The sequence below is a fragment of the Cucumis melo genome, chromosome 10 (assembly GCF_025177605.1).
Source record: "Cucumis melo cultivar AY chromosome 10, USDA_Cmelo_AY_1.0, whole genome shotgun sequence".
Taxonomy (NCBI): Eukaryota; Viridiplantae; Streptophyta; class Magnoliopsida; order Cucurbitales; family Cucurbitaceae; genus Cucumis; species Cucumis melo.
Window position 1 is genome coordinate 12395166 of NC_066866.1, and position 22811 is coordinate 12417976.

General features: G+C 33.2%; 2 protein-coding genes across 5 annotated transcripts; one reads left to right on the top strand and one right to left on the bottom strand.

Moving 5' to 3' along the window:
- The first annotated feature begins 7890 nt into the window (after positions 1 to 7890).
- Positions 7891 to 11629, top strand: LOC103496718 (amino acid transporter AVT6C-like). The gene is made up of 5 exons (XM_008458683.3): positions 7891 to 8558; positions 8767 to 8919; positions 9025 to 9228; positions 10502 to 10964; positions 11360 to 11629. Exons 1-5 carry the CDS (start codon positions 8201 to 8203, stop codon positions 11484 to 11486), a joined length of 1305 nt encoding a protein of 434 aa, XP_008456905.2. The 5' UTR covers positions 7891 to 8200; the 3' UTR covers positions 11487 to 11629.
- Positions 11630 to 14071: 2442 nt separating this feature from the next.
- LOC103496719 (uncharacterized) lies at positions 14072 to 22806 on the bottom strand. 4 transcript variants are annotated; one of them, XM_051090712.1, is made up of 7 exons: positions 22156 to 22775; positions 21799 to 22052; positions 21617 to 21689; positions 15817 to 15915; positions 15613 to 15711; positions 14826 to 14951; positions 14072 to 14522 (listed from the first exon to the last, which is right to left on the bottom strand). In XM_051090712.1, exons 2-7 carry the CDS (start codon positions 21826 to 21828, stop codon positions 14377 to 14379), a joined length of 573 nt encoding a protein of 190 aa, XP_050946669.1. In that variant the 5' UTR covers positions 21829 to 22052; positions 22156 to 22775; the 3' UTR covers positions 14072 to 14376. The 4 variants fall into 4 exon arrangements, with proteins under 4 accessions (XP_050946669.1, XP_008456907.1, XP_050946670.1 ...); XM_008458685.3 differs by having other exon boundaries at positions 21617 to 21683; positions 21799 to 22764; XM_051090713.1 differs by having other exon boundaries at positions 21617 to 21672; positions 21799 to 22761.
- Positions 22807 to 22811: the final 5 nt, after the last annotated feature.

Genomic DNA, 22811 nt, shown 5'->3' on the forward strand with positions numbered 1-22811 from the left:
CAAAAACGTATACTAGTTTGATCTGCCAAATTTCTACGCCATCGCCACTTGTCTTCTTCGAAAAAGCAGAAGAATCATCGCGGTGTGGGGATATTACTACATATTGCTAAATGAGGCATTCGGTGCTGTGGTGAATCGATTGACGGAGGCGACGTTGCCTTATTGGGGATGAGAAAGTGAAGGAATATATACTTAAAGGCTATAGAACGCTGCCATTTTTCGTTCGAGAGCGTGGGAATAGGATCGGAAGGGAAGCTGGAGGGGATGGAGATGGAGCAAAGGGTTTTTTCCTTTTCTTTTCAGATTGACCAACATTTGAAACAAATTATTGGAAACAAAATGTTGATTCTAGTTGTGTCGTGTGTATTGAAAGCGAAATTCGATACTACCTCAGTACTAAATCGTTTATGTCAATTGCTTTTCAAGGTTAACATAACTTTCCACTTAAGCGTGTATTGGCGGGAGTAAGCTAAGGAATGGAATTAAAAGAAAATCTTGCTCATAGAAAGATAAAGAAATCAAGGTTTTGAACCGACGCCCCAAATCTGTCATTTAAAATGTATATAAATAAAAAGAATAAATGGTCTTAGAATTATAAAATGTATTAAAATATATTATTATAACCATCAAAATAATTATTATTATTAGGGAAACTTTCGTAAATGTAATAAAATACATAACAAAGTCGATAAAGTTATATTTTTTAAATATTTCAAGTTTGTCCTTCCATCTTTTTTCTCTTCGTCACGATGAAATCGTCTTCCTCCTGCGATTTCTTTCATTGTCTTTCTTCTTTTCTTTATGTGATTTCTTTCCATTTTTTCTTATTTTTCAATTCTTTATTTATATTGTTTAATCTGTCTTCCTTATTTTTCTCTTCTTTTTTTCGATTTCTTTTCATCGTCTTTCTTCTCTTTCTCTTTTTTACGTCGTTTACCTTTAGTTAACCAAATCTAAATGATTGTGTAAAAAAATAGCAAAATCTAAAAGATCGTGTATAAAGAATATTGAAATAAATCATTTAGATTGGAGTAGGCAAATGTAAATTATCGTGTAAAAAAAAGTAAATAATCGTGTAAAAAAAATAAAAGATCGTGTATAAAGAATCTAAAAGAAGTCATTTAGATTGGGGTAGCCAAATGTAAACGATGGTGTAAAAAAGTGTAAAAAAAATAAAAGATTGTGTATAAAGAATCTTGAAAAAAAATCATTTAGATTAAAGTAGTCAAATGTAAACGATTGTTTTAAAAAAAAAGTAAACGGTCGTTTAAAAAAAATAAAAGAATATTTTAAAAAATCATTTGGATTGGAGTAGCCAAATGTAAACAATCGTGTAAAGAAAGTAAACATCGTATAAAAAAAAATAATCGTGTAAAAAACATAAATCATCATTTAGAGAAATCTAAACGATCGTGTACAAAAAGAATTAAAAAAAATCATATAACAAATTTTGAAAAATAAGATTTAACAATCATGTAATGAAATCTAAACGATCGTGTAAAAAAAATAAAAAAAATCATGTATAAATAACCTTGAATAAAAATCATTGAAGTAGATGTGTAAAAAAAATAAATCATCAACGATCGTGTACCAAAAGAATTAAAAAAAAATTGTGTACCAATTTTTTAAAAAAAATCATTTAAATTTTGGTCTCCAAATCTAAACGATAACCAAATTAAAGGATCATGTAATAAAATTAAACAATAGAATTGAAAAAATAGATTGTAGTCATATGTAAACGATCACGTACCAAATAATAATCAAATCTAAACAATCGCAAATATATTATGCGTGCACTGTTGACGGGGCATTTTTGGTATTTTACACGGTGGACCTCTAGGTTTTTTTCGTTTTCGGAATTGTTCATTATAAATATTTTGCTACTTTTTTATATTTTTGAAAAGACCCCTTATTATTATTATTAATTTGCAAATTAAATGTTAATTATAAATTAGTACAATGACGATAGTTACTCTAACAATTATTAATTTATTTATGAACATATTTTATGTTTAAAAAATTGTATGATTATTTTCTTTGTTTTTTCTTGTAATATTGGAATGCCACAAGCCGACGATAACTCGAAACCGTCATCCCTGCTTGTCTTGCATGTGCTTCAAATAGTGAAAGTTGTGTCCACAAACCAATATGAGTTTTTTTAGTTGTTTTGTGTTCACTCACAAGCATCCTAGAAATTTTTTTCAAGAGGTCAGTCAACATAAAATTGTTTCAAGCTAAGCATGCTTGATTTTAAAGTTTCTATGATCGAACCACAAAAAAGGAATAATGTGCATAATATTGGTATAGGTGGTAATTTATTTATTTCTTATATATATGAAATTAGTTAGAGCTATTTAGTTAGAAGCTCTTCTATTGTTTTTATTGTTGTTTTTTTTCAAAGAGCCACAAAATCTAGAAATACAATCAAAATTTATATAAATAATTTAGAAAAATATGAATTTAATAAATATAAACAAATTACCATACCACAAATACTTTGATTTATTGGGAGAAGAAGAGTGGAAGATAGAAAAAAGTGTAGGAAGATGAGGCTTTTTTTTAAGAAATAATGATGAAGGAATGGAGGATCAGAAATGAAGAGGAATGTGAAGAGGTTTAAGAAGGAAGGAGATGGGTGAGTCTTCTTCCAAAACTACATCGTTTCTTCCAAATATTTTCAAAATAGCATAATTTCGCTAATAAGTTTACATAATAGAATTATTCAAATAAATGATCGATTTGTAAGTATGTATTTATCTGAGTTTAGTGAATCTCAAGACATTATTAAAAAAAAGTTAGATTGAAAACAAAAAAAAAAAAAAAAGTCTTGTAACTTTTTCGTTTTACTTTTGGAGCTTAATTGACCATTGTATTTGATTTGTCTCTGCCACCAACCACGATGTGATTGGTTGGGAAAGAATAGTGTCGAAGCTAAAAGCGATGGGTGCAGTCAAAAGAGAGAAAATGAGTCAACTTTTATACAATTGTAATAAAAGTGAAGTATTCAAATCTACTTTTGAGCTTTCCTTTTCTTATCTTTAATTCAAATATAACTTTGCTTACGCTTCTTCAATTCTCGACTGCCTGATAATAGGGCGATTCATCCTTTAAACAATTTGAGGGGTTTCAGTCAAAAGTGATTCTGACGTAGACGTAGTTAAAATCACTTTTATCTAAAATAGTCATGTTTGATAATAAAATAAAATTTGATTTTTGAAAGATAAAATATCACTTTGAAGTATAACTAATTCTTTTTCGTTGATCCTACCTTTGTAAGGGAATTACCTTTAATACTTTTATAAATTATTAAAGTTAGATATTTGTTAAAAAAATTCAACACCTCTTGTCGACCATCTTTCAACTACCTTTCTTTTTTTTAATTATTTTCGGGAAACTTTCGATGATTGTTTTTGTACAGCCATCACCAACAAACTTTCAATGACCGTTTTTCAAATGACCATCGTTGACAAACTTTCAATGATAGTTTTTTTAACGACAGTCGCCAGTCAGCCTTTGATCATGTCTTTGTTGATTGTTTCTCGACGACTGTTGAAGACCGTTTTTTCACAAACTGCTACCAACCAAATTCTAATGATCACTTTTCGTGATCATGATCGAAATTTTTCAACAATTATCTTTTTTATGATAGTTGTCGAACAACTTCATGCAACTACTACCGTCAACCTCAGACGATTAACATTTTTCAACATCACCACTAACCAATTTTTGGTGATCGCATTTCAACAACTGACGTCGAACAACTTCCAATAGATTAGATATTTATTAGAACTTCGGGTGACCAAATTTTGGAAAATGGATTTCGTCCAACTGTTGAGGACCGGGGAAAGTATATGAACTACTGAAATAAGCGTTCGAAAACCATAAAACCACGGGAAAGTATAACCGACTAAATTAGTATTTAAAAGGGGAAAAAAAAAGATTATCCAAGGAGAGGTCGAGCATCAAAGAAACACAATCATATTTTGAGTGGACCACATCCCAAGAAGCCTCCAAAAAAAAAATCCTTTAAAAAAAGCAGAAAAGAAAAGCCTCCAAAGATGGAAATATTTGCATCTCTCTTCCAAAAGCCTCCAAAAAACTGGTCCAAATCAATGGTAGTACATCTACGTTCAATGATCAACTCAATTTTCCTCTTCAATTTTATTCTAATTATAAAAATAAATACTATATTTTTATAATACTCTCTCTCTCTCCATAGATGGATATAACAAAATATAAATCTTTGAGAAAATCTAAATTATTTAGAGTTGTTGTTTATTTTATAATCTAATCAATCTTGTGAAACTTTGTAGTCACTAAATGCATATGGAAATATTATTTCATATTCAAACCCTTGTTGTAAACATAAAATTTAGAATGGAATGAAACAAAAAATTGCGTGAGATAAAAATGACACCAATTTTATGGCTCAAGGTTCAATATTAAGGGAAAGAAACAACGTGAACAAATTACATTAATAAAAGAGAGAGAGAGAGATCAAATACACCTAAAAAAGAATATAACAATGATGATAAGATATATCAATTATTAATTATTTACAAATAAAAAAAATGGAACCATACACATGTTTTTTGTTTTTAGTTAAGAATACTCAATTTTAAGTATTACGAGAATAGGTAACTTTTTTGTTTACATTATAATTTTAAACCATCAACAATAGATTTTTATTATTGATAGACTATAATATCATTGATGGTTTATTATTCATAGATTCATTGATAATTTCATTATAAAAATATTATTATACACATAATTTAGTATCCCTAAATTAAAATTATCATTAATTTTTATTTTCACAAACATATTATTTGGACCCAATATTATTATTATAAGTGGATCCCATCTTATTTTGAAAAGTATGCTTACGTAACCCATAATTGAGGGTGTCTTGAAATGTTTTCATAGTTAATTATTAGAAAATTTTTAAAATTAAGATCTATATATAATAATAAGAAGAAAAATAATAAGCGGTCTTTTCAAAAATATAAAAAAAAACGACAAAGTATTTATATTATATAGAATAATTCTGAAAATAGAAAAAAATCTAAAGGTCCACCGTACAAAATATCAAAAATGTCCCGTCAACTACACCGTCAACAACGCGTGCGTAATATATTTGCAATCATTTAGATTTGGCCATTGTGTACACGATCGTTTAAATATTGCTATAGTTTATTTTTCAATTCTATCGTTTAAGTTTGTTACATGATCGTTTAATTTGGTTACGTTTAAATTTGGTTATACAATCGTTTAAATTTGATCGTTTAAATTTGATCGTTTAGGTTTGGATTTGTCTATTGTTTGGTACACGATTGTTTAGATATGACTACAATTGATTTTTTCAATTCTATCGTTTAATTTTGTTCCACTTAATTTGGTTACGTCTAAATTTGGTTACACGATCGCTTAGATTTAATCGTTTAGATTTGAGGACCCAAATCTAAACGATTTTTTGTTCAAATCTTGGCACACGATCGTTTAGATTTTGCTAAAGGATTTTTTTAAATTTTTTTACTATACGATCATTTTTTTATACAATTGTTTAGATTTGGCTAAATGATTTTTTAAAATTCTTTTGCTAAACGATCGTTTATTTTTTTATACGATTGTTTAGATTTGTTTACACAATTGTTTAGATTTGGCTAAATGATTTTTTAAATTCTTTTGGTACAAGATCGTTTAGATTTGTCTATTGATGATTTATTTTTTTCTACACGATCGTTTACATTTGGCTACTCCAATCTGAATGATTTTTTTCAAGATTTTTTGTACACGATATTTTAGATTTACTATTTTTTTTACACGGTCGTTTAGATTTGAGATTTGGTTATCCAAATTCAAACGACGTAAAAAAAAGAAGAGAAAAAGAAGAAAGATAATGAAAAGAAATCACGGAAAAAAAAAACAATGGAAAGATTAAACGACCTAAAAAGGAATCAGAAAAGAAGAAAGACGAAGAAAATATTAAACAATGTAAAAAAGAATAAAAAAAAAAGAAGGATAGACATTGAAGAAAATCGCAAAATCAGAAAAGAAGAAAGACGATAGAAAGAAATCGCAACGAAAAAAACAAGAAAAGAAGAAAGACGATAGAAAGCTTTAACGATGTAAAAAAAATTGAAAAATAAGAAAAATTATGAAAAGAAATCACCGAAAAAAGGAGAGGAAAAGAAGAAAGACGATCAAAGAAATCGCAAAAGGAAGAATACGAAAGAAATCGCAAGAGGAAGAAGACGATTTCACCGCGAGAAAGAGAAAAAGATGGAAGGACAAACCTGAAATATTTAAAAAATAGCTAACTTTATGAGCTTTGTTACATGGGCTGTAAATAGTTTGATATTTTTTTACATCTATGTAAGTTTCCCTAATAATAACAATAGTTTATCTTTATGGGTCTTTTAAAAAATATAACAAAACGGCAACATATTTACACCGTATAAAACAATTCCAAAAATGAAAAAAATCCACCGACTCACCGTAGAAAATACAAAACATGCCCCGTCAACCACGCCATCAACAACTTGCGCCTATTATATTTGGTACACGATCGTTTAGATTTGACTATTGTTTAGTACACGATCATTTAGATTTGGTCGTTTAGATTTGACTACAATTTATTTTTTCAATTCTATCATTTAATTTTATTAGTTTAAATTCTGATAGATTTGATCGTTTAGATTTGGACCCAAATCTAAACGATTTTTTTTTTTCAAAATTTGGTACACGATCGTTTAGATTTAGCTAAACATTTTTTTACACGATTGTTTTCACGATCGTTTATTTTTTCAAGATTCTTTAGTACATGATCATTTAGATTTGGCTAAACGATATTTTAAATTCTTTTGTACTCGTTTAGATTTGTCTATGATTTATTTATTTTTATACGTTTACTTTTTTTTTTATACATCGTTTATATTTTGCTACTCCAATTTAAATGATTTTTTCAGGATTCTTTATATACGGTCTTTTAGATTTTGCTATTTTTCGTTTAGATTTGATTATCCGAATTTAAACGACGTAAAAAAAGAAGAGGAAAAGAAGAAAAATGATGGAAAGAAATCGCAACAAAAAAAAAAGAGGAAAAAAAGAAAAACTATGCAAGAAATTGCAACAAAGAAAAAGACGATAAAAGAAATCACCGCGAGGAGGAAGACGAGGAAAGAAATTGTAGTTAGGAAAAGAAGAAGAAAGATGAAAAAACAAACTTTAAAATATTTAAAAAATGGTTAACTTCATGAACTTTGTTATACACTATGAATGGTTTGGTGTTTTGTGACATTTATAAAATTAACGTTATCCTTAACTAATCTATAAATGAATATAGTTAAAGTTAAGTTAAATTTGAGGGAGTTTTGTTGTTAAGTGGAGTAACAATCTCAATCATTGAATTCAAAGAATCTACCACACTATTAGGTTCCACATAGCCAAATAGACAAAAGCACTTGGCCACTGCCCACCTTCCCATCATCATGGCCTCATACATTCATCCTTTATATATGCAAACATAATTATTTTGATTTAGATAGTGAATTTTTTCAAAAAAAAAAAAAAAAGAAAAAGAAAGAAAAACCATAGAAAACAACATTCACTTCATTTGAATTTTTCTTTTTTATAGAAATCAAACACCGGAACACAATTGTATTTATAGAAAGTCTAACATCATCAGTGATCTTTTATTGTATCCCTCACCCAAGTCCTTGGAAGATCAAAGTGAAATATGAATTCTGAGTAAGAAGTCTACTCATCACCTTACAGAGATTGAAGTATTCATTAAGAAAGCAAACCTCAAGAAATCTCCTTTTGTCATAAGCCTCATCGTCAAAATGATATTTAGCTCATCCTTTTGCCTAACTTTCTTGCTACAGAATATCTTTACATAGTGGTCAGTGAAATTATCTCTCAAGATTTGATTCTTTGGCTTCTTCTTTTTTTTTTTCTTTTTTTTTTTAAAGTGATTCTTTGGGTCTGTCCTTAACTAAAATAAAATAAAAATAATAATAATTTCATTTGAACACATTTTGGTAATTTCATATCTCCATGATGGAGTCCTCTAAATATATAATAACAAACTAGGCAGTACCAACCACCATACGCCGCGTAACAGAAGATTTGACGACATACATCCCTCTCTTCTCCTTCATCTTTATTCACTCTACCTTATCATCGTCTACCCCCCGTGATGTCTCCGGCGCCGGAACAAGTACCTCTCCTGCCGCCCGCGAAGCCGTCCATCAAAACTGCCTCAGTCTCCGGCGCCGTGTTCAACGTCTCCACCAGTATAATTGGTGCTGGAATCATGTCGATTCCCTTCGCTCTCAAGGTCCTCGGCATAATCCCCGCCCTCGTCCTCATCGTCTTTGTCGCTTTCCTTACTGACATATCGGTGGAGCTTTTGCTTAGATTCACTCATTCCGGCGACTCTACAACCTACGCCGGCGTCATGAAGGAGTCCTTCGGTCCGATTGGTTCGATTACTACACAAGTTTGTATCATGATTACTAACCTCGGTTGCTTGATTATGTACCAGATTATAATCGGTAAGTTTCTTTTGGATTTTACAGATCCTATCGCGGCTTGATTTTACTAGCTTACAATTTAATAGGCTGCAATTAGAAAATTCTTCATAATCTCACTGCCGTAACTGCCATGGATTTTAGGGAAATGATTCGTGGATTCTTATCGATTCTCCGATTTTCTAACTGTTCTCGTAATTGTTGTTCTAAAATTGATGGATGGAATCTCCAGGGGATGTGCTCTCCGGCAATAAAGAAGGAGGAAAAGTACATATAGGAGTTTTACAAGAATGGTTTGGGCATCACTGGTGGAACACCAGAGAGTTCTCAATTCTTTTCACTCTCGTCTTCATTTTATTTCCTCTGGTTCTTTTCCGACGAGTCGGTCAGTTACTGAAAAACAATCAAATCGATTAAACTGATTAATCCTATATGATTTTCTTGGTATTAATGGCGAAGGATTTGGATTTTGTGCGATGTGTTTGTTCAGATTCTTTGAGATTCAGTTCGTTTATATCGGTTGTTTTGGCCGTCGTTTTCATTGGGATAAGCTCTGTGATGGCCATAATGGCGATTGTTGAAGGAAAAACAAAGAGCACGAGATTGGTGCCGGAGATTGACGAGGAAACTTCCTTCTTCAACCTTTTCACGGCGGTGCCAGTTCTTGTCACAAGTTTCTGCTTCCATTTCAATGGTAAACAAAGACTTCCATAACCTTATTCTTTGAAACAGAGTATTTGGTGGGTTCGGTTGCTTCAATTTGGTTCCAGAAATTTTGTTTTATTGATTTTCCATGGAACCGAACCGTAAGAAAATTATTGGAAGTGATCTTCCGGTGTCGTCCCCTACTCAAATTGTTAGAAATGGGTATTAATTTCTTCTGTCCACGTTTTTATTTGGGATATTTGCAAATAACTAATAAACACAAATATTGGTGTATTACTCACTCATAGGGTTCTTTTATATTTACAACTTACTTAATAATTATTTTTAAAGTTGCTGTTCATTATAATAACTTAATTTTTTAAAAAAAGCTTTTTGATTTTTTAGAGATAGCTGAGGTGGCACTCACATTTTCTTTCTGGACCGAATATTATTATAATAATTTAATCAGTTTTAATAAAAATTATTTTTGAGGGATTAAAATTTAAGATATATTGAAAATATCATAAAAAAAAAAATTGAATATTGAAAATTTAGGATTGAAATGGATTTATCAATTTTTATGATAAAATAAAAAGGGGTTGTGGGCCTATAGACTAAAAGAATCATATGTAGAGCATGGGGTGGGTGGCATATGCTCACGGATTTAGATTATTCTTTTTTCTTTTTTAGAGAATTGATATTATCTTTTGATTTAATACTCTTTTTGTTGGTTTTGGTTTAATATTGAGTATTGGGTTTGAATATTCTTAACTTCAAATCAATTACCCATTTTGATTGGTTTTTACTTTATAGTAAATCAAAATTAAACTTTTCGAACCAAACCAAATTGGTCCACCGACTTTTTCTCAGGGTTAATTTCGTTAGTTTTAAGTAGGTTTTAAATTTGTTACTCTATTGGAAGAAAGAATTGGTTGGTTTTCAGTTTTATGATATTTTCTAGGTAAAAAGTAGAATGATTTTCCCTTTCTAATTCAGTAGGTAGAAATAACGACTAAAAGTTACCCACATATATTGCACATGATTATCTCATCACGTGCAATATGTTTCCAAATCTTTTACTATATTGCATCCTACCATTTATTTTTAAGAATTCCAAGCATGGTAAAATCTATTTGTGATAGACTTTATCAATGTTAGATTTATACGGTAGATATAATTCTCTTGTTAATATATTTCGAGAGCTATATTTGAATTTTGCTAATGCTTTAGATTTGATTTAAACATTGTTATTCTCCATTGTTCAATAGAGTTACTAACTTCCTCATTGGATCATTTTCATTTGATACAATAATATCATACAGTTCATCCAATAAGTTCTGAGCTTCATAAACCATCAAATATGACCACTGCGGTACGGATCGCGCTTCTCCTCTGTGCCATTTTCTATTTCACAATCGGAATTTTCGGGTACTTGTTGTTTGGAGACTCATTAATGTCAGATATTCTGATGAACTTTGATGAGAGTGGTGATACAACAGGGGCTTTGTTGAATGATGTTGTGAGATTAAGCTATGCAGTTCATCTCATGCTTGTTTTCCCTTTGCTAAACTTCCCCTTGAGATCCAATATTATGGAATTATTCTTCCCAAAGAAGGCTTCTTTGGGCACAGATCAAAGAAGGTTTCTTGGCATTACAACGGCTTTGTTGGTTTTCTCTTACCTGGCTGCAATAGCATTCCCAAATATATGGTATATCTTTCAATTCATGGGCTCAACTTCAGCTGCTTGCCTCGCGTTTATCTTTCCCGGTGCCATTGCTCTCAGGTACTTCGCTACTTTCACTTGTTAGCTTAAGCTTTTTTACGTCTATAAATGATTTAGTAGTGACTTGAAATCTCTTTCTCTCTCTCTCTATATATATTATGAGTTTGTTTCCACTCTTGGGCTAATCGTCATTTGTAGGGTCTTGAATTGACATAGATGATTAAACATTTTAAATGAATCAAGTTCACTCATTCAAATCTAACATAAGAGTTTTGAGGTCTGAAAATCATGTTTGTTAACTGTCTTTTTTTATGGTCATTGTGGAGAAAGTAGTCTCTACCTCTAATTTATTATTGCTATATGTCCACCAATGTTCTATAATAACTAGAATTAAACATGTTAATTATAAATACGGTTGAGGTATAACTGACTTTAGATTTGTTTGGGGGATGCAGGGATGTGAATGGAATAGCAACAAAGAAGGATAAAGTGGTTGCTTTAGGAATGGTAATTCTGGCATTAGGAACAAGTATTGTTGCCATTTCTATAAACATAAACAATGCATTGAAAAGCAAAAATTAGAAATGATTGATTGTTTTGAAAATTCTATGTTCTACCTCTGTCTCAAAGATAAAATTGTTTTGGAAACACCAATTATTTATGATTGGTTGTATAGTTTTTATACTTTGAAATTGCTTTTATAAATCATGGTTGGGTTCTCTGAAGTTTTTTTTTTTTTTTTTTTCTATTTGTTTGTTTGTTTATTATTGCGAAATTAATAGCAAAAATAGATCCAAAATGGAGGGTCCGATGGAGCTTAGAAAAAATAATTGTGTTTCACTTTACTTAATGCAGTTCAAGTTGCTTCTAAAGTTTACTTCGTAAGGCCACATTTCTTAATTTTGTTTTTTAAAATTGTGTTTTTTTCTTTACAATACTTTCATATTTCACAAACAAATGCTCGAATTCTTATGCAAAATCCAAAAACAAAAACAAAAATGTTAAAACTACTTTTTGGAACTTAGATTTGGATGATTATTTGAGAAAAGGAAAAGTAGATTTGGATGATATTCGAAAAAAGAAAAAGTAGATAACTAAAGAAAAGAAGGATAATTACAATAGGTAACATATTGAGAGCTAATAATTAAGACCATGTTTACGTCACCGGAATGGAATGAAAGATAGTGCAAATGTACACGATATTTATTGATGTGTCAATAGTAATAAATCTTAAATGTAAAAGTAACTTGATTGCTTTTATACACGTTTATTTAACCATTTTGTAAATCGTAACAAGATTGTCACTTTTTCCTATAAATGCGACTGATTCTTTTTAATTTTTTATCCATACCTTCGTCTATTGATATAGATAATCAACCTTCCATAATTTTGGATTTTTTTAATGTTTTTATCAAACACATTTCATCCTAAAATTCTGAATTTTCTCTTTTTTTTTTTACCAATACAATCTCAAGCAAATAACATCCAAAATAATTTTTTTATTTTTTAATCAATATGTTATTCTAAAATTTTGAACAAATAAGATTATAGAAAGATGATGATGATGTTGTCAATAGAATAAGTTATATCGTAAAAAGAATATTGACATATACCGAGAAAAACGCCCAAAATTGGACTCTCCCGTTATAGAACAAATCATGCTGCCGTCAATAGTATTAGTTAAATCCTTAAAAGAAAATATATATACACACACAGAGTATATTTTAAAAATTATGGTGGATACCACGTAATTTCTAATGATATTCGGCTCGACAACCTTTTATGGGCCCCACTTACATTATAATATTTGACTACAAATTTTCTGGTAGGACCCACATTTCATTACATTTACAAAATGCTAATAACAATAACATTCGGAATCAAATAAAATCTTACTTTAATCGATGGAGAAACCGACATTTATGTATAATAAAGTTTGTAAGGTTAGCCATTTTTTAAATATTTCATGTTTGCTTTTTATTTTTTATGTGCACTTTTTTATGTCTTTCCATGTACTTTTCGTTTTTAGCTACGATTTCTTCTTTTTTTTTTTCTAGATTTGAACCACAAATCTTTTTCTTTCTATTGTCTTTCTTGTTTCTTGTTTAGGTATATGTATGTCTTTTGTCTTTTTCTTCTTTTACTTTTCTTCTCATTCCCGACATGCATAAGATATTTTATGTTTAGATTAAGTAACCAATGGTGTAAAAAATTGGTTAAACATTTAAATTAGGATAATCAAAACTAAAAGATTGTGTATAAGAAACATTGAAAAAAAAATCGCTTATACCAAATTTTGAAAAAAAAAATCGTTTAAATTTGAGATAGTCAAATTTAAACAATCATATACCAAATTTTGAAAAAAAAAATCGTTTAGATTTAGAACCCTAAATCTAAACGATCCTGTAACTCAACTTTTCCCATTTTGTATTTTACATATTGGGCCTTTAGACTTTTTCCATTTTCGAAATTGTTCAAAATACTTCGCCGCTTTTTTATATTTTTGAAAAGACTCCTAATTAATGTGTAGCAATATTAAAAAAGAAATACACATTATTACTAATAAACTTTATTACTAATAAACTCATATTAATATGAGATTATTTATCTAATAGATTCTAAAAGCTAAATCTAAATTTTAGATATATTGTTTCTTTTTTTCCATTGCTATAATTACTAATCTAACCATTATAATTTCAACTACTAAACAACATACGTACAAGTAAAGGAGGCTAAGCTTCCTTCTTACAATTGAACTCTTCAACTACCAGATAAGAATCTCTACATGTCAACTTTGAACGTCGTCGTTACCTATTCAAATCATGGTTCAAACATCTTCAACTTGACATATGAAGTAAGGTTATGTATAAAACACATTCACACAGTTTCAATCACCTATATATTGGTGTTTTGATTACCTGCAACCTACAATATTGTAGTTTTCTTTATTGAAGTGGCGTGAGAAGATGTACCCAATGTAAAAATGATCAAGAAATGAGTAAAAAAAAAAAAAAAAAAAACTAAGAACGTGAGAAAAAGAAGAGTACGTATAATAGAAACAGCAAATTTGAAAATTGATATAGAATCATGAGACTAAAGTGCAAGCCGGATAAGAAACGAGTGGAGAGTAAAACGAAGAGAGGAAATGAGAACGAAAAGAACAAGTATGCAAACAAAAGCAATATTTAAATTAGAAGTGTCAAATATCTATTTTATTTTTCTTTTGAAAAGTCTTTTTTCAACTTCCCCGTGTCCCTCCTCTCCTGTGCATGTCTCTAGTGGTTCCTCACTCGACCCCATGTCCCTCAATCTATCTCACGCCCCAAGCTGCCTCCGCCACATATTACAATGTAAGGTGGCAGTACTGTCCCTCCTCACATCACCGGTGAGTGCCATTGTTCTCTCTCTCTCTCTCTCTCTCTCTCAGAAAATATAATAATAATAATAATAAAAGAAAGAAAACTCTTACGTGTCAAGATGAAACATCATATCTAAGATCTCTAAATCTCTTCATCAGGTTTGACTTGTACTCATTTACTTTCATATCTTCAGCCGAATCTGGAGTAGATTTAATAACCAATATTGCCCCTGCTTTATGCAAATAACCAACAGCTTCATCTGAAACAGTATTGAAGCAGAAAATTAAATATGAAAAATGATTGTTTCAAAATGACTGTAAAACCACCTGCATTTTCGCAGTTTATAGCATATAAGGAAGCTGTAAATCATTTTTTTCTTCTTTCTTTTATTGGTAAACATGAAGCTGAACTAGCGTACCATAAATCTAGATGAGTTATTCATATTTTATATACTTGACTCCCAAGTTAATAAGACTGAAACTAGAGTTAAATTTTTTTTTTATGAGAAACTAAAGTTTAAATAATAAATTAAAGTAATATATATGTAAATTAGAAATTCGACCTGAATGTGAGATGGCATATAAAGCCTTCAAAGCTTCCTTACGTGTCCGGTCATCTTTGGCAACCTCGAGCATGTTTAACAGCTCTTGAGCGCCACCAAACTCTACTATTTTCATCCTTCTTTTATCTATAATTGCAAAGAATGAAAACTATAAACACTCAACTGGCTTTCCCTGACTATAAAAGCAGTTGAGATTCTTGAAGTTACCAATAAAAGTGCAATCAGACTTCAGTTAAAACTTGAGACAAACTGTCTTAACTGTAATTGTTTTTTAGTTAGGATTCTCATTTGCCAAATTTTGGTCAAATGCTCCAGGAAAAATGTTGAAAAAGTTTCATTAGAACTTACCGAGCAAAAGCTACAAAATGTATTTCAGTTAAAGGTCAATTCTGTAAGGTAGAAAGAGTGCGGATTCTATGATCCCTTCTTGAAAGATGCTTCCTTTATTTTCCAATACAGTATTTTACCCTTCTCGAATTTGCACTACAAAAGAGCTTCATCTTTAATTTGAAGCTCGTTATAGCTATCATTATGAGTACTTATGCTGATACCAAGCTTACTTAATCTCCATAAAAAAAAATGGTCTGAAACTATTTTTATATAGAATCCTGGGGAGAAAAATGGGATGGGTTAACAAGATCTACGGCAGAAAGAGAGCAGGCATCGCATCGTTGACCCCAGGAAAAGTTCTATCGACATATAAAAGTGTGAGACAAGTTTAACAATCAATAGTTTCAAAAGCTATAACCAATTCAGGAGAATAAAATGTGAGGAGAGGTAGAAGTACCATCAATCGAAAAGCGAGCCAATCTAGACGCTCCCATCCTCTTGAACAATGGATCCTTTACTCGCAAGAGCGTCACAGATTGCTGCAACAAGTTATCCCCTGTAAGAACAAATTTAACTCAAGACAACACCATGAAAGGTTTGAAAACCAGAAACATTTCATAGTTAAAAAAACAAAAGACAACTTAGAGACAGAATTTCTGACCCATGTATGGAAAAATCTGGTAACCCAGAAATGTCGCAGTCCCGGCAAAGATTAGTTTTAATAACCATCCTACTTTTCTTTCAGCCTCCTTCTCAATCTCTGAAATTAACTCAATCTCAGTCACGCAATAAAAAACAATGACAATAAGCATGATACTCATCTAGGTACTTTTGCTTAGCAAATATTATTTTTAAATTGAAGAGTAACTAATATCACCATATCATTATTAATAAATTATCAGAACTCTAATAAGAAGAAAAGCCACACAGTTATGGCAGCCCATTGAGCTTTTATGTCATTTTGAATTCTATTACTTGTAAGAGCCTAAGTTGAGTTTGTGAGTTGGTTATTCTCGATTCCCCTCCCCACTCAGTTACTGATGAATATTATATGTGTTTGTGAGTTTAGGGTTGCAAGATGTAAGAACCCGATCATTCATCAATATAAATGGAAGGGTAAGAAAGTCATTTCGCAGGAGAAGGGCTGGAAAGAAGAATGATGCTGGTGAGGCCCACGAATGATGAGAGAATATATATAGAATGTTTTAGGGATTGGTGAGATTAGGTTTTATCATAGAAAAGACTTGTTCTTTAGGGAGAAGCTGCCAGCCTTCTTAAAGGTGCTGGCTATTTTGGTGTGTTATTTCTTGCTGTTTTTACTTTTTATTTCCTTGTATGAACTTTGGGTTTATTGAATATAAGCAAATCACAAAGTATTGTCTCTGTTTCTGCCTTCTTGTTGGGATTATTGTTGTTTTTAAGAGTGAAATCCTAGCAGATTGGTATCAGAGCCCGAAAATTTGGGGGTAGTGACGAGATTAATGACTAATAAGTAAATGGAAGAGAGATTGGAAGGTACTGAGAAAGAAGTATTGGGTTTGAAAGAGGTGATGCTCGAGTTGAAGAAAGCGGTTGACCAAATGGCTAATGACATGAGGAAAGTTTTTATCGGCGGAGAGATGAGTCAGTACTTCCGATGGGTCAGTGATGAAACTCAAGGGAAAAATGAGTGATTCAGGAACATCCACGGAAAACACGACAGAGACAATCGACAAAAGCAAGTACAAAAAGCTAGAAATGCCCCTGTTCGTCAATGAAAACCCAGGTACCGTGTGGAACATCTTTTTAAAATTAATGACCTACCTGAAGCAGAGAAGGTTAAAGTGGATGTGGTAAGTTTTGGCCAAGATGAAGTAAATCGGTTCAAAAGCAGAGAAGGTTAAAGTGGATGTGGTAAGCATTGAGACTGGCAGTAGTAGAGCTGAGCAATCAAGGCCTCGGAGAGGCTATAAATCAAACCTCAAAGAAGACAGTTGGAACTGAAAAAGGGAACACAAGTAGAACTGATTTCTAGATGAAGCAAATAACTATTCACATCAAGGGAAATTACACCAAAGGAGAGCCACCTGCGAAGAGATTATTTGATGCTATTTGATGCCGAGTTCACAGCTTGGTTAGATAGGGGACTCTATTTTAGATGTAATGAGAAATATTCTCATGGTCATCGGATAGGTCAGATAGGGGACTCTATTTTAGATGTAATGAGAAATATTCTCATGGCCATCGATGTAAAGTCAAGGAGAAGTGGGAACTCATTGTTAAAATTAGTAGGGTTTTGCCCTTAAAGTATTTTTGGAAAGAATAATATGGAAGATTTTATTTCCTATATCTTTTCCTTTCTTACTCCTATGGTATTCTATTTATTCCCTCCCTTTGAACCTATTGTATTCATTCATAAGAAAAATAATAAAAACTATATCGCGGTATTTCTCCCGATTTTCGGGTTTCCATGTAAGCCTCGTACTGGTATTAATTGCTTTCGATATGGTATCAGAGCAAAGCAATAACAAAATCCTAGAAACTTAGGAGAAACCCATATCGAAACTGAACCCGTCATCATCGCCGCCGCCACAGCCGCCATGGAGAAATTGCTCCAAAACCTACTGAAACCGCCGATCTACCCAACGGGGTAGTGTCGCAGCCATACGTGCCGCCGTTTGACCAGAAAGTGACTCATGCGCCTCTACTGTCTGGCGCATGGGCCCATGCACTGACGCCGTTTCATCTTACCGCCCAACCCATTCCACTCTACGCACTGTCAGATGTCCAACCGTCATACCCTTTCGGCTATCTGCATTTCCACGCGCCGCCTATGCCCTCCAGACAGCAACCGTCAATTGCAAATTTGTCAAATCGTACAGTAAGCATCCGCTGTATGTTGACCCTTTACAGCAACAATTGTTTTCTGGTAATGGGATTGATCAACCCCAGAACAGATCGGACATTGAAGCGGACGAGTCTTCGACGCATTCCAAACCAACCGAGTTGCCGATGTATTCTAAGAACCCGGTAATTTCGTTCCCTAATTTACCGTCAAATTATATAATTGGCTCTTTGGGTTTGTCTACAGGAAACTTTTCAGGTGAAAAATTAAATGGGCAAAATTATTTCTCTTGGTCATAATCAGTAAAGATGTTCCTTGAAGGTCGCCACCAGTTCGGCTTCTTAATTGGAGAGACTGTACGTCCTTCACTGGGTGACGCCTTGGAACGACTCTAGAAAGAGGAGGACTCACTTATTCGGTCCATGTTGATTAATAGTATGGAACCTCAGATCGGTAAACCTCTACTTTATGCAGCCACAACAAAAGATTTGTGGGATACAACTCAGGCCCTTTACTCGAAATGACAGAATACCTCTCGGTTGTATACACTGCTAAAACAAGTCCATAATTGCAAACAAGGGACCCTGGACGTGACTACCTATTTTAACAAGCTCTCTCTCCTCTGGCAAGAGAAGGATTTGTGCAGTGAGATAGTTTGGAACACACTAAATGAAGGTACACAATATGCTAAACTTAAAGAGGCTGATCGTATTTATGACTTCCTTGCAGGACTTAATCCCAAATTTGATACTGTTTGTGGTCGTATACTCAGACAAAGACCTCTTCCCTCCCTAATGGAAGTGTGTTTTGAAGTCCGCCTTGAAGAAGATCGCACTATTGCCATGAGTATACTGACTACCCCTACCATTGACTCAGCTACCTTTAGCACTCGGTCCTCGAATCATGATAGTGACAAGAATAAACCAATCCCTGTGTGTGAGCACTGCAAGAAACAATGGCACACCAAGGATCAATGTCGAAAACTCCACGGTAGTCCCCCAAGAGGTAAGAAATGGACTGTCCGACATAGCAGGGAACTTTACATCCTTAATGATGATACCTCCTGTAGTAGTTTATCTAGGGCTATATTGGGAGGACACTCCGGATTTCTAAGAACATATAAACGTATGAGTGGGGAGCTCTTAGGGAAGAAATGAAGAATGATATAAAGAATTATGTGGAGCAATGTGACATTTGCCAAAGAAAGCCAAAGAAACAAGACTGAATCAACACTATCAGCAGGGTTAGTGTAGCCTATCCCATTACTAGAACTCATCCTTGAAGATTGGTCTATGGACTTTGTAGAGGGACTACCTATGGCTGAGATTGTGAACGTGATTATGGTAGTGTGGCCAGGTTAAGTAAGTATGCGTACTTTGTGACCCTAAGACACCCCTTTTTAGCAAAGCAAGTGATTGAGACATTTATAGACAGAGTGGTAAGGAAGCATGGTGTGCTTAAATCTATCATTACTGACCGAGACAAAATATTTCTAAGCAATTTTTGGAAGGAGTTATTTACCACTATGGGCACGACTTTGAAGAGAAGCACAGCTTTCCATCCTCAAACGAATGGCCAAATTGAAATAGCTAACCGATGTCTTGAAACATACCTAAGATGCTTTTGCAATGAGCAACCCAACAAGTGGCACAAGTTCATCCCATAGGCTGAATTATGGTACAAACACCACATTCCAAGCATCTGCAAAAACTACTCCATTCCACCTTGTATTTGGAAGACCCCACCTCCATTGATTTCTTATGGAGAAAAGAGATCACCAAATAATGATGTGGAGCAGATGCTTAAAGAAAGGGACCTATCCATCAGTGCTTTGAAAGAGAATCTGAATGTGGCTCAAAATAGAATGAAGAAACTAGCTGACTTAAAAAGAAGAAAGGTGCAGTTTGCTGCAGGGATGAGGTTTATTTAAAATTAAGGCCATATAGGCAGCGTTCCCTTGCAAGGAAAAGGCGTGAAAAGTTGGCACCAAAGTTCTATGGGCCTTATGAAATAGTGGAAAAGATTGGAGAGGTAGCCTACCGATTACAACTTCCACCGGAAGCAGTTATCCACAACATGTTCCACGTTTCTTAGTTGAAAAGGAAGTTGGGACAGCAGCAACAAGTGCAACATATGGCCCTCGTGCTGACCGAAGAATTTGAATTGCAACTATGGCCAAAAACTGTGCTGGGAATACATTGGAGCAAGGAGCTTGGTGCAAATGAATGGTTGATCAAGTGGAAGAACCTACCGGAGAGTGAAGTTACGTGGGAGTCAGTCTACCAAATGAACCAACAGTTTCCCATCTTCCACCTTGAGGTTTTGTAAGAACCCCGATCATTCATCAAATAAAAGGAAGGGTAAGAAAGTCATTTTGCAGGAGACAGACTTAGGAGAGGGAGCTGGAAAGAAGAATGATGTTGGTGGGGCCCACAAATGATGAGGGAATATTTATAGAATGTTTTAGGGATTGGTGAGATTAGGTTTTATTATAGAAAAGACTGCTGTTCTTTAGGGAGAAGCTGCCAGCCTTCTCAAAGGTGTTGAGCTATTTTGGTGTGTTATTTCTTGCTGTTTTTACTTGTTATTTCCTTGTATGAACTTTGGGTTTATTGAATATAAGCAAATCACAGAGTACGGTCACTGTTTCTGCCTTGTTGTTGGGATTATTGTTGTTTTTAAGAGTGAAATCCTAACACAAGAGTTCTCCCCAGGCCTATATATGGTTGTTTTCATTCTTTCAAATATATATACAAATAAAGGGTTTCTCTTGCCTATAATCTGTGTGATTATTCTCCTCTTCTCTAAATATTGTTTGGTTACTATTAGAGTTGTCTTAACTTTGGCTATTTCATACAGTTGGTCTTTCAGAGAAATTGGCGTTAATGATGAGTTTTTAGTCTTTTCACTGAATTTCTCTTGATGTAACAGCCAGCAGGTTCTCAATAACCACTCCTCTGGGGTGTAACTTGCGCAAAACTGTTTATGGCTTTAAACAGGTCCCGAGAGCATGGTATGACAAGTTAAGTTCTTTTCTGCATTATTTAGCAAACGCTTCATTGGTTAAGCATTACTCCTTGCATTTACTGCTATATTCTCATGTATGTGGATAATATAATTATCATGGAAAATTCAATAAAGTATATTGAACAGATAATTCAGCACTTGAATACTGCGCTTTATCTTAACAAAACAAGTATGAGCATATGAAAATGAAAATAAGACTAAAAGCCTACTGTCCTCAAACACTTGGTAGTTGGAAACAAGTATAATATCCTCCATATCAAATTATCATAAATCAGAGAAAAACAAATGGACATTACAGATCAACCAGTATTGCTAGTATAGTATAAAAATATCGCTGAAAAGTAAAATGTCAAAAATTATCAACAATAGAAATATAAATAGTAGCAATAAGATTCATAACTTAAGCAACAAATCTAAAATACTTAATTATGTCATCATCCCTACTTGGGTGATATTTCTATCTACGCTGAGGGCTTGAAACTCCCAGTCCTAATATAAGGAACCCTTAAATTCTATTTTAAGTGCATCATCTAAGCAACCAAACAATCCATTTCTTCAGATAACAGTATCTCAAAGAAAATGAAATGAAGACAAGAAGAATTACAGTTACCTCTTTCATCGTAAGCTGAAAAAGTGCGAAATTGCAGGGTTCGCACAGGTTCCCTCCTGCACAGATGCTGAAACTAATTGAAGTAAGGGGAATAACCATGGACGAAAATTCTCAAAAAAAAAAAAAAAAAAAAAAAAAAAGAAGAAGAAGAAGAAGAAGTTGGAGAGAGAGGAGAATTCTACAGCGGTTAGCTTTGATGCGATTATGCGCATGGTGAAGAACAAAGAATCGACCACCGGCTCAACCCTTCGCCACTGTGCTTTGTCTCCGTTGAGAATTGCGACCCGCGCTGTCCCTATTACAGATTTAAGGCTTTGAGTTTTAGGCCAACCATGAAATCAGAAGAGACGGTTCGGTTCGGTTCGGTTTGACCCACGAAATCGAACTGCATCAATTGTGCAGCTCGAATCGAACCAACCCACGTAGCGGGAAAGGCCTAAGTCAATCATTAAGATTTGAGGGTCAGAAGGAGGACGCGTGGTCGGAAGGAAATCGGCAGTTTCTTTCTCCGTTGTTTAGGCGCGAAGCGCGTTTCTTACCGAGACAAAGAAAGGATCGACGGAATTGATAAGACTGTTAAGGATGAGGCGAGACCAGAGGTGAGAAGAAGATCGAAAGGAGATAGAGAGGAATGCAAGTGCACAAGAAAGGCGAGACCCGTTCTTCTTACATCACTTGATTCAGTAATTTCGGTACTAACCTCCCGCTTGCCCTCCGTCGTCATCTCTTGTATGTCTGCCGGAGTTTTTCCCCTCTCCTCTTCAAATTCGGAAGATATAAGTTCTGTGACCTTTCAATTTTTCTCATCTCATGTGCAGTTTGATTTTGGATTGATGTTGGTAGGATTTGCATCTAAGTGGCAAGGGGCTGACAGAGTAAAGTAGTTTTTTTTTATATATATCTTATAAAGACAATAAAGTTGAAGTACCTTGTACATATATATTTTATAAAGATAATAAAGGTTGGACCTATGTTAAATCCAGAGCAGTATCTTGGAGAGAAGAATTAATATTGAACAGTGTTTGGGAGAGTTTTCAATTATGCTTTGTTTGTGGCTTAACTATATATGGTGACCCACGGTGGGTGGCGACTGGTGAGGCAAGGGAGATCGAAAAGATATACATAGAGATGATCCTCCGGCATGGCAGTAGAGATCGAAGAGATGGAAGTCATACATGAGCGTGTTAATATGACT

What these genes read in the sequence shown, in the direction of transcription:
- LOC103496719 (XM_051090712.1), bottom strand. Translation starts at nt 21,828, where the DNA reads ATGCGCATAATCGCATCAAAGCTAACCGCT. An exon ending in TCGCATCAAAGCTAACCGCT is followed by an intron (nt 21,690 to 21,798) that starts GTAGAATTCTCC and finishes TACTTCAATTAG; the next exon opens with TTTCAGCATCTGTGCAGGAG. An exon ending in CCAGATTTTTCCATACATGG is followed by an intron (nt 15,712 to 15,816) that starts GTCAGAAATTCT and finishes TTGTTCTTACAG; the next exon opens with GGGATAACTTGTTGCAGCAA.
- LOC103496718 (XM_008458683.3), top strand. Translation starts at nt 8,201, where the DNA reads ATGTCTCCGGCGCCGGAACAAGTACCTCTCCTGCCGCCCGCGAAGCCG. An exon ending in GGTTCTTTTCCGACGAGTCG is followed by an intron (nt 8,920 to 9,024) that starts GTCAGTTACTGA and finishes GTGTTTGTTCAG; the next exon opens with ATTCTTTGAGATTCAGTTCG. An exon ending in CCCGGTGCCATTGCTCTCAG is followed by an intron (nt 10,965 to 11,359) that starts GTACTTCGCTAC and finishes TGGGGGATGCAG; the next exon opens with GGATGTGAATGGAATAGCAA.